This window comes from Cygnus olor, chromosome 1, assembly GCF_009769625.2.
Source record: "Cygnus olor isolate bCygOlo1 chromosome 1, bCygOlo1.pri.v2, whole genome shotgun sequence".
NCBI lineage: Eukaryota > Metazoa > Chordata > Aves > Anseriformes > Anatidae > Cygnus > Cygnus olor.
Genome location: NC_049169.1, coordinates 190,861,104 through 190,876,249, shown reverse-complemented (window position 1 = coordinate 190,876,249; position 15,146 = coordinate 190,861,104). Strand labels below are relative to the sequence as shown.

The following is a 15,146-nucleotide window of genomic DNA, read 5'->3' as shown; positions in this document are numbered from 1 at the left end:
AATGCCTATACTATAGAAATGAGACTTGTCATGGATTCATGAGAGAAATGTTACATGTTTTAAAACAAAAAAAATGGCATTTAGCCTGATATCAAAAGACAGGTAACCTCACCAAGGTGAGCACTTTTCTAGGTCTCAGTTTACTGCATTACCATTGTTACGGTCTTCCACTCTGCCAGTTACTGAACCAAAACATTAGAGGCTAAGCAGGTCAGAGGCTTTCTGCTCACACCAAGAAAGAAAAAAGCTACTCAGAAGGCACTGCATTTAAGAGAGAAAAATCAGCTCTTATATATGATCTCTCCTCACACTCAGCAAACAGATGCATTAATAGGTTTCCCTCACATCAAAATACGCTATTTCTACAGACTCACTTCTCACTCCTTGGGTGTTTCGTTTTTCCTTTAATATAGACCCTTTGCATAAAGACAAACTTTTCTAAGCACAGGAACTTATTTTGGTTGCAAGTCCCAATGCCACAAAGTAGAATCTCAGGATTCACACAGGTGGATGAGTCCAAAATAGGTACTGAGTAGACAATTGAAAGTGATAGTTAATCTCTTCTTAGTCTGTATAAATACATGTACAAGCTCCGAGTTAAACTTAAATCCAGTAGCTGAGGAAAAGAAAATGAAAATGATTAAGGCAAATATTAATTGTAGTTGCTTCAAAATATGTACATTTATCAACAAAACAATTATGTTAATGCATGACTTTTTTAAAAAAAATATTTACCAAAGCCTCATTCTTATTTGTCAGAAAAACTGAAGAACAATTCAGTATTTGGGGAACTTTGTCGGGTAGTTTTTTTTAAACTTGTGAGCAGTGACAATTTTCAGAAACTACATTAAATACATGGACTGTAGTGTTACTAAATTTGCTTTTGAAAAGATCTTTTTCATATTCATCTGTAAAATCCATGACTAAGTAAAACTAAGTAAAACTAAGTAAACAAATGGAGTATTCTACAAATAAGCACGTGAGATGCAACTGGAGTCCTTCCATTAATGAATCATCAAAAAAAAAGCATCTGCTCTAAGGCCTCAAGAAAAATTAAGACTGATGACAATTTTGCTGTTGTATAAGAAATATCTTCAGAAAAATGTCTTTTAAGTTTCTTGATCCGTCAGTCTTACTGAAAGAAAATTTATAAACAAAAACAATCTATAAACCAGAAAAAAGTCCGTATCAACTACTGCAGAAGAGAACAAAACTGGGAATGCTTACAAGGAATAGTACCGCAACACCTGAATTCGCACTGGAGATTTATGTACATTTGACAGCACATTAAAGAGCAAAAATTAAGAATGGTCACTTGTTTTTTTTGCAAGTTCACTTGAAGTAATCATTAGTATGTTCTAAAGCAATTTGTGCAAGCATGGTAAACTGACTGCAACCGAGTAAAAGATCAAAACTTCAGTTTTTTACTTTAATACAGGGAAAGGTTACCACATTACCCAAAATACTCATAGTTCACACATACTGAAATATAAAGTTACAAATGAAATGGAACACTGCAATGACTTTTTGCTCCATTGCTGAAAAACTACCTTAGTGGTATCCTTCATACAAATCAATCTAGAAAGTCAAATTATGAACAATCCTAAAACAGTCATAAAATAAATGTCAGTTAAAATCAAAAAATAATTTATTCCACAAATAGCTTTGGTATATGTACATAAACACATAGTATACTACATTAAGATGACTGAAGTTCTGCATTGATTTTTATGCGATGCCTTTTCATACTAAAAGCAGATAGTACAGTTAAATAGTTTTCATACCAATATTGTAATTAAAGGCTGAAAATATTTATTTTTTTCCAGACTCTGTGTGAATTGTAATTCCTACCTAAGGCAACAAAATATGTATCTAAAACACTGAGGGCCAGAAGAAATGCAAAACTGAGTTATCTATCTATGGATACATATCATTGCAAATCTGGAAAAATAAAAAAAATAATAATATTACTGCCAAAACCGAGACCACCCACTAAAACACATACTGTATTTTTATAAACTGCTTGCTGAATGGCCTATGCTGCTTTGTGCACAGGAAGAAACTTGATCACTGAAGTAAAATCACTGCCAAGAAAGCAGGAGTAATTTGTCAGCTTTTTTTCTTAGTTCTAAGGATTTGCCTTTCTCCAAGATATTTTTACCTTACGATATTTTTAAGGTGTCAAATGAACTGCTTACTTTTTCCACAAGTATGAATGCTGGATTGCAAAAGAAGCAATTCAGCTCTACCAAACAAACTTTATAAAAGAGATTTTTAATAATGCATCTTAATTTTGTAGCAGTTTGTTGTGAATAAGATTATAATCATATAACCTGAAAACGTTTCACGACCCTCAGTTTCATGAAGTACACTAGGCTGTCAAGATAAAATAAATTTATTAGTAGGGAACAGATCAAATTTGAAAAGATGTGTGGAAATTTTTATTAGTGAATTTATTACTGGAAATCTGCCTTAGTTTTGTTTTGAACAAAGAAAATTCTGCATACAGTGCGAATTCAGACTTCTTATATAACTGGGACTTTGGAGCATAATGGAATCAGAAGATGGAAAAAAACACAGTTCAATTCACTAAGGAGTCCTGAAGAGCAAAAACTTATTGCTGTATTACGGAAGACTAAGGAAATCTAATTGATACTTTTCTCCTCTCAAAAATGTCTACTACTTGTATGAAGCATCCCTAAGATATACCACTGTAGGCTCAAAATAGTTGAAAAATAAAAAAGGGGAAGCTTCATTTATAAACTCCTGCGAAGGAGGACAAAATTCTTAGACTAAATACGTCAAATGCATCAAACTACATCAATCAAGTTTCTTGCACGGCTGAAGCTATGAACTTGAATGCTGTTTTAAGATGTGTGTTTTTTATCCCTATGCTCTCCACAACCTTGCAGCTTTTGTTTCAAGTCCACTATAATCTCTGCTGTTGAAGCAACCTCCGCTGCTTTAGCATCTGCCACTTTATGCTCGTACTTGCAACATACCTGAGCAGTGAAGCTTCTAAGAAAATAAAAGGAAAGCAAACCAATCTTCTAGAGTTAATTTTCAAAAACTAGATGATTAAAAAATGAATTATGCATATATAAAGTCTTACACAAAAGAGCAGTAAGCTTTTAGAAGTTAAAACCGATGACCCTGCAATAAACAGTTCCTTACCTACACGAGTTACACTTGAAAAGGGGGGAAGTTTCCTTGTGGGGGCGGGAGCAAAGAGGAAAGCAGAAAAAAATCTCAACATTCTCTTTAAACCATCAGTAGGAAGAGCTGTAAGCTGTCAGCCAGTATTCTAACTACTGTTTCATCACATAAAATACCCACCTTTACAATATTTTGCAGCTTTACCAGGGAAATAGATATAAGCTCCATAAATACTCTAAGACTATAACTTCTACATATTTTGGTTTCTTTTGTAAAGACTTGAAAACTATTCTAATACACTAAAACAAATAGTTCTCTTTTCACTCTAAGTCAGTGACATCAATTAAAAATAACTCCTGGTACTGGAATTATTTAGTGAAAACGCTCTGTTTCAGAATAAACAACAATATCTCCATAAGCCATTCACGATTTGCTAACCACTGCACAGTTTTAGTAATATATTAACAGCATTTACAAGTACTGTGTTTTAATTTAAAATATATTTCTGCTGCTGAAAAATAAAATATTGTTTCCAATCACTATCAGCAAGCTCTTCTTTTAGCAAGAAACACACATGCAAAATAAAATTTGACAAAATAGTATAGGAAAAGTTTCCTGATTAAGCTATCACAGAATTCGAATGGATACAGAGAGAGCTTTAGCAGCAGATTTCAACTAACAAAACTTTAGAAAGCAGGGTGGAAAACCCTAAACAATATGGAAGAGTTTTTAAGTAACTTATCTACTAGTGATCACACAACTAGCTTGATAAATTGCCTTGGCATCACTAGGCTGCTCACTATACAGCAATAGTGTATTTTTTAATATATAACATCACGATAAAGAATGCTTTAGCAACAGAAAACACTCTTGAAGAAAACTTTTCTTTTTAATCAACTGTAACTAAACCAAATAACTGGCTTAGTTGACCACAAGACATTTTTCAGAAGGGGTAATACTGAAAATAAAAGTTTAACAAGTTAGAAAAAAGATGCAGAAGAAACTTTAAACAGGAAAGCCTAATAGAGCAGCCTTGTATGACAAGTTCCAATTCTGGTTGCCATTGCACTTACCATTTGTCCTCCTTTCATACTGAACAGTAAAAAGGGATAGGATATAAGTGAAGGAAGCTTACTTTTCAAAGCTTTTAAGAGACAAAAACAAGCATTAGAAAATTATCATTTTCTTTCTAAATACATGGTTGGCAGAAGATTCTAATATGTTATGTAAGTTATGCCAAAAGAGTTTGAGACCCAATGCAGTAAAAACCATCCCACCAGTATCATAAAATGCAGTGCTAAGAAAGAAGCAATTTTTAAACTCTCAAAACAGAGAATAACCTTTTCACTGTATGCACAATGGTAACATGGAACTAGGAGAAACTACCAGATGAAGTCTGTTTACAGTTAATAAAGTAAGAATACATCAAAAACCTCAGCTGTATTAGGAATTCTACTAAATAAAAAAAAAAGTATCATTGTGCAATCTCCAGAAATGGTTTAAAATTCTTATCTGCTCCAAAATGCAAAGGCTTTTTCAAACTCCCATTCACACATTACAACTTAAGTAAGGTTGTCTAAAGACATGTTAGAATGAATGCTTGTAGAATGATAGGCCATCCTTGTTAGAAATAATTGTTAAACTAAAAATATATCACTTCCAATTTTAATTCCTCCTCTTAAGGTTTAAAGGAGGCTACAAGTAAAACAGAATACAAGACCAGAATACTAAAATTCCTCAAAACTAGAGAAAACATTGTTTAAATTATTGTATATGCCACTTCAAGTTTGCATGACATTAGAAATGAAACAGCTAACTATATATTCTTTTATACTACTTGTACCACTTTTAGTAGGCTTGTCACTGCACAACTACATCTATATATTCTTGCAGTGTATTAATTCCAGATGAAGAATTTCAATAATCAGCTCTGTGGGAGAGCTACATACACTCTTCCAAAGCTTTCTTCCACCTTTGCTTTTCCCCCTCAAAAATTTCATGGAATAAAAGTCACAAAAATTATGCATAGTAATTGAAGTGATCTCCATCTGAACCATCCCTCTTCCCTTCTTGCGCTACATTTTTGCCACGTCTAGCACAAAACTTCAACAGTTTCTATTCACACAGACTTAGGAATTTAAAAATGCAGATGAGCAGGAGGATGGCCAATCTGTGGCAAGCAATTCAAGCACAGAGAGCATGTAACCTTATCTCAGAAAGCTGCAAGAAGCAAACCAGCAGAGAGGTTGCTGTGGCCAATGTTATCTGGTCCTCCCAGCACCTTAACCTGCAGGGCTTAGACCACTACCTCCTGACAGCAAAGTAATCTAAGGGAGCTAATGCCATCTCATCCCTGTGGGATGGCTCCCCAGCTTCCTCTTCCTGCAGCTCTCTGCAGTGAGCGACATGGATCTCCTGGCACTGGCACAGGACGATTTTGACACACAGTTTATATGGTCAGAAAGTTGTACTACCCCAAAAGATGTTCTATTAGAATATTAACATGACATGAAATCTCATACTTGGCACTGCAGAAGTCGGAATCACAAAGTATCGCTTGTAAATTACATCACACGATCGTTACATGCTATTTCACAAAATATGACTTGCAGTTTAATAATAGGTTGGAACACACTGAAGGACATAAGTATTGAATTCTTGATCTTCATCACCCCAAAGAAGTTGCATGCTTGAAAGCAGTTTTCTTTTTTACAATGTGAGCACAGACAGAAATAGAAAATCGATTATTTTCTACTGCAAGTTTCTCAAACACAATCGGTAAAATCAACTGGTAAGTTAGTAACACCACAAAGGAACAGTTTTGCTTCCCCACTATCTTTACTAAAAACCCTAAGAAAAGAAGTCCTGCAGAAAACAGGAAATCTTCTTTTATAACTTCTCTTAGAATGCCTCAGAACATATTTAATATAGTCTTCTCAGTCCTACAGGAAGCGTTACTGTACCGAAAGTAGAACAACTAGTTCTTCCACAAAGCCCAAAATCAGAAAGTAGCTGAGAAACCAGCACTTTTTTTTTAATGCATCAAGTTGTACCTGTAAAGGGGAGCAAAATTCCCCCAGTGACTATAATTATAATAGTATAAACAAGTATTATGTGGATCACTTATTCGTTGCTTCCTCTCTAAAAATAGTTTTAGCAGTAAAAGGTATCCTTCCTGCATGAAACTAAAGCATTCATAATACAGGTTGTGCTTATTTAACTGCTTTGGTTGATAGAAAAGAAATCATACCCTTGCCCAAAATAGATCATCCTGAATATTTAGAAGCTGACTCCTTTGATATCCCTATTTTGCTAGTCCTTCAGGATGAATCTTCAAAGGCAGAATGGACCTAAATTACTAATATAAGTAACGTAGAAATTATAGCAAAGAACATTTTTTCTCCTTCTTAAACGATCTTTTGGTCTCCTTTAGTAAAGGACTTCAGATTTTCATCTTCAGTCTTACAGTAGGGTCAAAGGGGAGAGGGATTTCAGGCTCCATATGAAGTTAACATCGCCCAACTTGTTTCTTAAGTATATTACACTTAATAAAATAAGCATAAAACAAAGCAACTCAAACAAGCTTAACAGTTTGAACTGCTTTAAAATTTAAAACCTACAGTCCAAATAGGGCACCTCCTCACAGAAGCATTAGGTATTCCCATGACCTCCCACTTAAATTCAGTGATTTGCCTTGAAAAATTAGTTTCCTGAATAAAAAACACAAATGATTATCTGAATACCTTCACTTAACTGAAATGTTGCATCAGCAGATTGTAGGAAAAATGCGGTGCCATCATACAAGAAAGTAACTACATTATTAAATTTGTACCATTCCACTCATGAGAATGATAGAATAGTGAAGGAAAAACTGTAAATAAGAAGGCAGCTCAATAAGATAGACTGTATATAAAAAAGTACAATATTTTCAAATTTGACTTTAGTCAGGCAGAATTTACTTACATTGTCCATGAAATTTGGCTTAAATCCTCCCTCCTGCTGTCGTCTCAGTTCCTCCTGTTCCCTCTGCCGTAGCATCTCCTCTTCACGCCGTCGATGTTCTTCCTCATGTCTAGAATATTTTTCAAAAACTATGTCAACTTAGACTCATGACCTGTTCACTCAGTCCCAGGAGCTAACATCAAGCACAAACAAAACTAGTCGTTATTTCCCTTTTTATTCAGTGTAAGGAACTAATGTAGTCCGCCTGATAAGCTTATTATTGAAGTATTTTTGTTTAACTGGTATGCAGGTATTCACAATACCAGTATATTCTATACCTGTTCTTCCAGCTACAGCTTACCTGTTCTAACTAGTAAGCAAGTGAAAACACTTTTTTCCCCCCAACAAGTCACTACAAATTATTTCAATAGTGCTGAAAGCCATATTTTTAACTCTGCAAAGTATTTTGTTCTTTTCTCTCATCTACATTTCTGTTAAGTGAATAAGTAGAAATCCAAATACACAGGCTCAATTAATAGATTTTCTTAAATTTTATAATTTTACAAATTTTATAAATTTGCAACGCTACTATTCCACACGAATATGAATGCCCCTAGATCTCAGAAGCGTGTTCTACTACACAGATATGTTTCTTCCATCAGATGTTTAAAGCAAATCATGATACAAAACATCTCCGTGAAGACATTTCTAGGCTAGTTAGAAAGCTCGGATATTTACAACAGAACTAGCAGAGCTGAAATAAAATTAAAAAAGTACTAGAAATAATTGCAATCATTCTTTTATATTAGCATAAATTACCACTTTTCTGTGCTAGAACATTAACAGAAATGTACCACATTATGCTTTTGAAACACTTTTAAACAGCGGAAGTGTTTGTATTTGGTATTAAAAGTTCTACACACTACAATATCTAAATTCATGCAGGCTGACAACAGCCGTGTCCTTTAAATTACTGCCACAACTTCACACAGTACAAGACAGAATACCTCAATTGTATCTGCTTGCGTTTTTGAAGTTCTTGATTCCGAAGTTCTTCCAAACGCCTCAATTCTTCTTGGCGTCGCATGAGATCTAACAGGATTAAAAATGTAATAAAGATGAAAGCTCTCAATCTACAATACGGAAACTCAAAAAATGCTACTGCCATCAGATTATCATTCTCGTGTTCAATTTTAAAACAAAAGAAATTTCTCAGCGCATTTAACTGGTTCATTCCCATAAAACTAAGTTTGGCATACGAAAAAACACACCAGATCCAAGTCTCACAGAACCATGGAAAGGTAGACAACTGGGAATGCTTCCAAAGCAGATTATGGAAACAGAAATTTGAAGCCCTCAAACAAAGAGAATAGTCGGAAAAAAAAAAGATCAGTTAGAAGATGTCCTGGTTTTGTATCTTTGGTAAGGCATCAATTTTCTCAATGCTGTGCACTGCTGAAGTCACACTAGCAAGAAAACAAATACAGTACATACTCTCCACTATCTATTGCAAACAACTGCATGGCACATCAAAAAAAAGTGAAATGTATGTCAGGTGCATGGGATCTGAGTCTTTATAGAGATTAATCACGTGACTGTGCTTATACTGACTTACAAATGCCTGATCTTTAACACCACCGGAGAGAATAGCTATATGCTCTTAAAAGCAAGCCCCAGCGAAAGGTAATTGCTTTAGCTGTGTTTGCTTCTGACCAGTCCTGTTACTGATTTCTCCCTGGAAATTCATACATTCTTCAATGAATATTAACTCTACCACTTATTACAAGAAAAGCAGTTGTTTGCTTTTTCCATCTTCATAGAACATTGGCCACATCTTATTTACGGACACCATGAGGAAAATTCCACCCTACCACCTATTACACGCTTTTAACGCTTTAGTTCGAATACTCCACATATTTCTACGTGTTTCTTCACTACATTAATTATCTTTATTAGCTATGCAAATCACTTTCAAACTTGCAGCAGCAGCATATATCACAACTTAATCTTTCACATCACTACATTTTACTAAAATATTATGTATCTGTTTTCTTTTAACAAAGAAGATTACCAGATTTTTACTAGATAATATCCTTATTGACAATAGAAGTCCTTTCTCTCAAGCAGAATTTGCAGGCTTGCTTTTCTCCCATTTCTTCTGCAAAATCAACAGAGAATGAAGATTCACTCATAAGACAAAGCCTGAGGACTGCATCTTCAACAGCACATGCCACAGCAGACTTGGCCAGTGTTATACTCAAGGAGTGCCACTAACTTTTTAAAATAACCTTCAGATCGTTTCAGAATACAACTCAGCTTTTTTTTTTAGTTAATTTTTAGACTGTTTCAGGATTTAACTCAGATCAAGAATCCACCCGTCCTGCATTCAACGCTGCCTACTGTGGGAAAAGGTATTTCCTTCTAAGTTGTCTTTACTTTCTTTCCTATTTATGTAGCACTCCCCCCTTTTTTTTTTTTTATAACATTAATATACTGAAACAGGATTTTTTGCCTTCTATCACTAATTGATATGAATTTATTATTTCATTCCCTTTAAATTGTATAGTCCTAGTTTTCCGAATCTCTAAATTTTTTTCAAGGCATAATTATGACTACTGCCCTCACCAAAATTGTTTGTACTTTAAAGCTCAAGCAGAATAATTGGACTCAGTACCGTTTGTCCACAGCAGAATCTTGGCACAAAGCTTTACTAGCCAAATGAAAACACAGATCTGGATGTTCAGGCTGTGCACAGAGCCGCTCATATTAGAAGATCTGCAATGCTGGTAATTCTGAACTGACATATGTTGGGGACGGGCCCTTTCCCTGAACAGAAATAAACCTGCACTAAAGTAGATAGCTGTGATAGAAGAGCCAGAAAGCATGTCTATTAGCTTCACTACCTTCTTGTGCTACAAAAAAAAAGAAAAGGAGAAAGCAAGGTCTTCAATATTCAACTTCCTGCAGAGCATAGGACTGAAGGTTAAAGTGTACTTTCACCTGAGGAATTAATCCTGCAAGCAAAAATAACAAATCCAAACAGATTAGGTTGGTTTAGCTAATTTTTCAGACTCTAAAAACTGAAAGCAAATGTCTAATTTCCATATAGCCAACAAAGAATGAAGTTTTGTGTTACGTTTAGTCAAGATTTCCATTATTTTGATAAACTACTTAACCACCATTGTCATATTTACAAAAGCCTGAAGCATACCAGCAATATGTAGATCAGAAACATCATGCCAACTTACTTACACATGGAAACACGTACTCTGCTTTACAAACCACTTCTGACTCAGTCTGTCAAAACATGACACTTAAAAGTGAAAAATTACACATATCAGAAGAATGAAGTCTCCCTCTCCAGTGTTAATACCACACCACGAAAACCCAAGTGTTTAAGACAGTATGTGCTAGTGCAAGTCCTAATAGTTTCGATAAAGCCATTTTTATAAAACTTTTTTCCCTTCATCTGCAGGAGTATATGGACTGTAGTAAGCTCATCCTTCTCATCCTTTTAGCACCTGACCATTACTATACTGCAGCTTTACATTCCACATTTCAGAATAACTGTTTCAATACACTTTGAAATCAGAACAAAAACATTAATTCTAGCTTTTGATGCCTCAAGTCTCAATGCATCTTTCCTAAAATTAGCTCACTGCTAATAAATATTCTTGGTATGGTCTGAACCACCTACTCCCAGAGACGGTTCAGACCAGCAAGTTTTAGAGGCAGCTTATGTAAAAATACAGGAAAAACTAGCTGATTTTCATATACCCCGAAGCTGGTAAGAGAAAAAGAAACAGAAGTAATATTTCCTAACCTCTAGAGCTTGGCAAGTCATACACCTGCACGTCAATAAGCAGAAATCTAAGTATCTTAGTAGAATTCCAAGTTGTTTAGTATGAAGCAGAATCACTCTGCTAATCAAGGAGGATGGAAAAACACTCTTCCCACTGTAACAAAAAACACATTTTCTCGCTGGAATATTAGCATCAAAACCATTCATATTCTAGTAGCTCTTTAGCAGGAGGAGTAATTCTTTTCCTTTTCCATATAAAAGTGGATCTTAATAGCTATTCAAAAAATTAAAACTTTTTTTTCCTTCATTGTCTCTAAAAGAAACCCTACTATCCATGAAACAAACTAAACCCTTTTCTCCCGATTTTTACCATTAAGACCTATATTAATAACAAGCCACTGTCTTAGATCTCAGTTTAGAACATGATTCAGGCATGATAATTTAAGAAAGATATCCCTAACCTTGCCCTCAAGTACAGGCAGCAGGTAAATTCTGAAAATAAGTTATGAGTAACAAGTCTAGAACTGGAATTAGCACTGCCAACTAACAATTAGTGAAGCCAATGATAAACATATCTAAGCTGAATCTCAGCACTGAATCATCTTTACCAGTATCAAATAGTCACACACAAAATTAAAAAAATGTATCTAATTAATGCAGGCTTGGTTAAAAAAAGGATGGGGGGGGTACTGTGTATTACGTGCATTGTTGTTATATCACATTAACATTCCTCATCTAGAATATGACAATTTCAGGTGCTACGACAACTATTTGGCATTTCAAAACTGGTTTTGATTTTATTATGCTCTGTATTTCAGTTCAAGTTCTTATATAAACATGCATTCTCATTAAATACTAGCACACTGGTTTAGAAAAAAGAGGCTAGGTGAACTTTTTCCTAATGACAATTTCCATTTGTAGCAGAAATTGAATAGTGGAATACTAAATAAGAAAATGCAATATGCTTCTTTAAACTCTTTTCCAGTTAAGATAATGTTTTAAAGTTGTTTAATGTTTTAAATGTCATTCAAGTCAGCAGGAAAAAAATAAGATGAACCATTCTCACAGAGGGATGCTGCACTATCAACAGAAAAACCCTTAAGAGTAAAGCTATAAGTAACGCCAAATAATTGCAACAGAAAGTTTGCATGAGTTACCTGGGTTTAAATTTTGAAATGTTACTACTTAGAATCTCAAGAACTTCAAATACCTTTAAAGTGACAAAGCCTATTCAGACTTTCAAGCTAGTTATTGAACAGTCATGACTTAAGGTTAAGGATAAGAATCTTTTTAGGTAGCCATGATCTCCCTTCATTCAAAATTTTATTTTTTAACAAGTTAAAATACTTCAGCGTTGCATTTGTGCAAAGAACCTTGAGAAACTGATTTCAAAATCTAAAGTCTTTGCAAAATCAAAAATCAGGACTCAGAAGTCTTGTAATGGGAGTCACATACAGTGAACTAAAATCAAATGGTGTTCAACAGGCCTCAGCTGGAAAACAACACAAAAAGTAGTAATTGCATGTCTACAGCATTTTGGGAAAAAAGTGTTTTGGGGAGAAGACTAGCAAGCAGAAAGTACCAGGTACTTGCCCTACTACTGCCCTCTCCACCCAAGTACAAGCTCCACCCAACTTCATTCTCAAAGTAGGGCTTGAAAACAACTGCTTGAAAACAACTTCTTTCCTGCAAGACCAGGGAGAGAACATGCCCACACAATTACAGAAGAGGGACACGTGATTTCAGGATTTCAAGAATGCTTGTAAGAAAGGTTGCAAGAATGATTGCAAATAACGACAAATGTCACTTATTCAGTTGTTACCTATAGGATCATACACACAGACTTCTCAGTTGGGTTTCAAAAGAAAAAAATATAAAATTAGCTATTGGAATATTTCAAGTAGTATCAGTCTGATCTGTGTCTGTCACAAGACAGTCCAAATAAATAGGAGGTATCATTTGAATTTTTTCCTGCACAGGGCCCACAAACAGTGCTTAGTCCTCCTCTCTTGCACCATAAGCAACACCAAAACCAGAAAATAATTTTACTGATGAATGTGAAGCTACCACTCATTCTCTTTACACAAACTACTTACATTAGACAAACTTAAGTGAAGACACAGACCTAGGCAATCTCCCTTTTCACAGTTTCTTAATCCATCACTGCCAGTCATCAAGAAGCATGTGTAAGGGGAAAAACTACTTCCTTCTTCTCAGTTCAATGCATTTAATTAAATAGTGTCTAGCAAAAATCTCTGCATTTAACATATAGCTCAATATGCTACAGAAAGAAAATCTGAGGAAAAAAACAAATTTAATACTAGTAGATTAACTGGTTTTTACCTTGCCTCATCAGCATTAGCTGATGCTCATGTCTAGCTGCTTCCATTTCTGCCTCTAGTTTCTCTTTGGCTTCTCTAATGTTCCTGTCAACCTGTTCACGCTGTTGCTTTTCCATCTCATCAAGAGCCTTCCAACGTGAAGCATACTCAAACTCAAATGTTCCAGGTTGAGCAAAACGCGGAGGCTGTTCTCTTTCCCTAATAAAAATTTTGCAGTTAAAATGTACAGAAGGACACATTTCGATCAACAGCTGTAACAGCCAAAGAATTTCTGAACAATCACTTCAAGTGTAGACCTGACGTTAAATCAGATTATTATGATGTAAACCAGTTTGACAATGCTTAATTTAGCTGTTAAGGTAATATAAGTAACCTGAGCAGAGAAATTGTCCAAATAAAAATCTGTTCAATTTATCTAATTTTAAGGTAAAAATTCTTATTTATAATGGTAAAAAATATTAAGCCGTGACACTAGATTAACTGTTCAGCTTTCTAAAGCGGTCAATTCGTACAAGCAATTAAGTACATCCAACAGCTTACTGAACAGCTCAGAGTAGCAGTAAGAACCTTTAAATAATGGAGCCAACGTTTTATCTTACATTCTAGCAGTGAACACTGTAACACTGCTATATTTTTAAGTGTTATTCTGCAGGTTTACCTGCTTAACAGAGTAAGTGTTTCAGTTTCAAGCAACATGGTTTTTAAATGGTAATCACATCTCAAAAGCAACAATTATTCTTTAATGAGATTATGTAACCCTTCTTTCACTTTGTGCTCAAGACTTTCTTTTATGCTCAAAATTTTATCTGAACCATAGAAGCTGCCAAGATTTACATCCCACTGACTTTACAAAGTTAAGGGGCTAATCAGAGGACATAATGTCTGTGGGTGTACAAATCTCTGCAGAATCAGATCACACCCCAAGTCACAGAATCAGAGTGGTTTGGAAGGGATCTTAAAGACCACCTAGTTCCAACCCCTCTGCCATGGGCAGGGATGCCACCCAGGTTGCCCAGGGCCCCATCCAACCTGGCCCTAAACACCTCCAGGGATGGGGCATCCACAGCTTCTCTAGAGAGAGCCCACAAAAGAATATACACTGATTATCAATAATCTCCAATTGGTTTCAGTGGAGACCAGGAAACCATCGACTTTAATAAAACCCCAGAAAGTTAAACTAATGATTCAAGTCTCAATTTTACTATAATTAAGAGAACTTAGAAAGGTCCTATCCAATCCTAAATGTCACACTGTTTTGTGTCAAAGAACAGTTCAGCTGGAAGAGACCTACAAAGACTGCAGAGTCCAACTGCCCAACAGGCGCACAGTACACCAGGTGACAAACTGCCTGAATGGTAGGGCTCAAAGGGTTGTAGTGAATGGGGCTGTACCTGGCTGGTGTCACTAGTGGTGTTCCCCAGGGCTCAGTTCTAGAGCCAGTTCTGTTCAACATTTTTATCAATGACCTGGATGCAGGAGTGGAATGCATCCTCAGCAAGTTTGCTGCTGACACTAAACAGGGAGGTGCTGCTGACTCTATTCAGGGAATGTAGGACCTTGCAGAGGGATGCTGGCTTGTATCAGGAATAGTGTAGCCAGCAGGACCAGGGAGGCGATCGTCCCCCTGTATTCTGCTACGGCGAGGCCATACCTCGAGTACTGTGTTCAATTTTGGGCCCGTCACTACAAGAAGGACATCGAGGCCCTGGAGCGTGTCCAGGGAAGGGCCTGGAACACAAGTCCTGTGAGGAGCAGCTGAGGGAACTGGGGTTGTTTAGTCTGGAGAAGAGGAGGCTCAGGAGAGTCCTTACTGCTCTCCGCAACTACCTGAAAGGAAGGTGTGGGGAGCTGGGGGTCAGCCTCTTTTCACAGGTAACTACTGATAGGACTAGAGGGAATGGCCT

General features: G+C 35.8%; 1 protein-coding gene across 1 annotated transcript in view; it reads right to left on the bottom strand.

Moving 5' to 3' along the window:
- The window catches only part of PSPC1 (paraspeckle component 1), a 44,232-nt gene that overhangs the window by 22,603 nt on the left and 6,483 nt on the right, over window positions 1–15,146 (bottom strand). The window contains exons 4-6 of the mRNA XM_040544073.1: window positions 13,244–13,440; window positions 8,106–8,190; window positions 7,120–7,228 (exon numbers count right to left, since the gene is read on the bottom strand). Of these exons, the coding sequence (XP_040400007.1) occupies window positions 7,120–7,228; window positions 8,106–8,190; window positions 13,244–13,440 (391 nt within the window). The remainder of the gene's footprint in view (window positions 1–7,119; window positions 7,229–8,105; window positions 8,191–13,243; window positions 13,441–15,146) is intronic.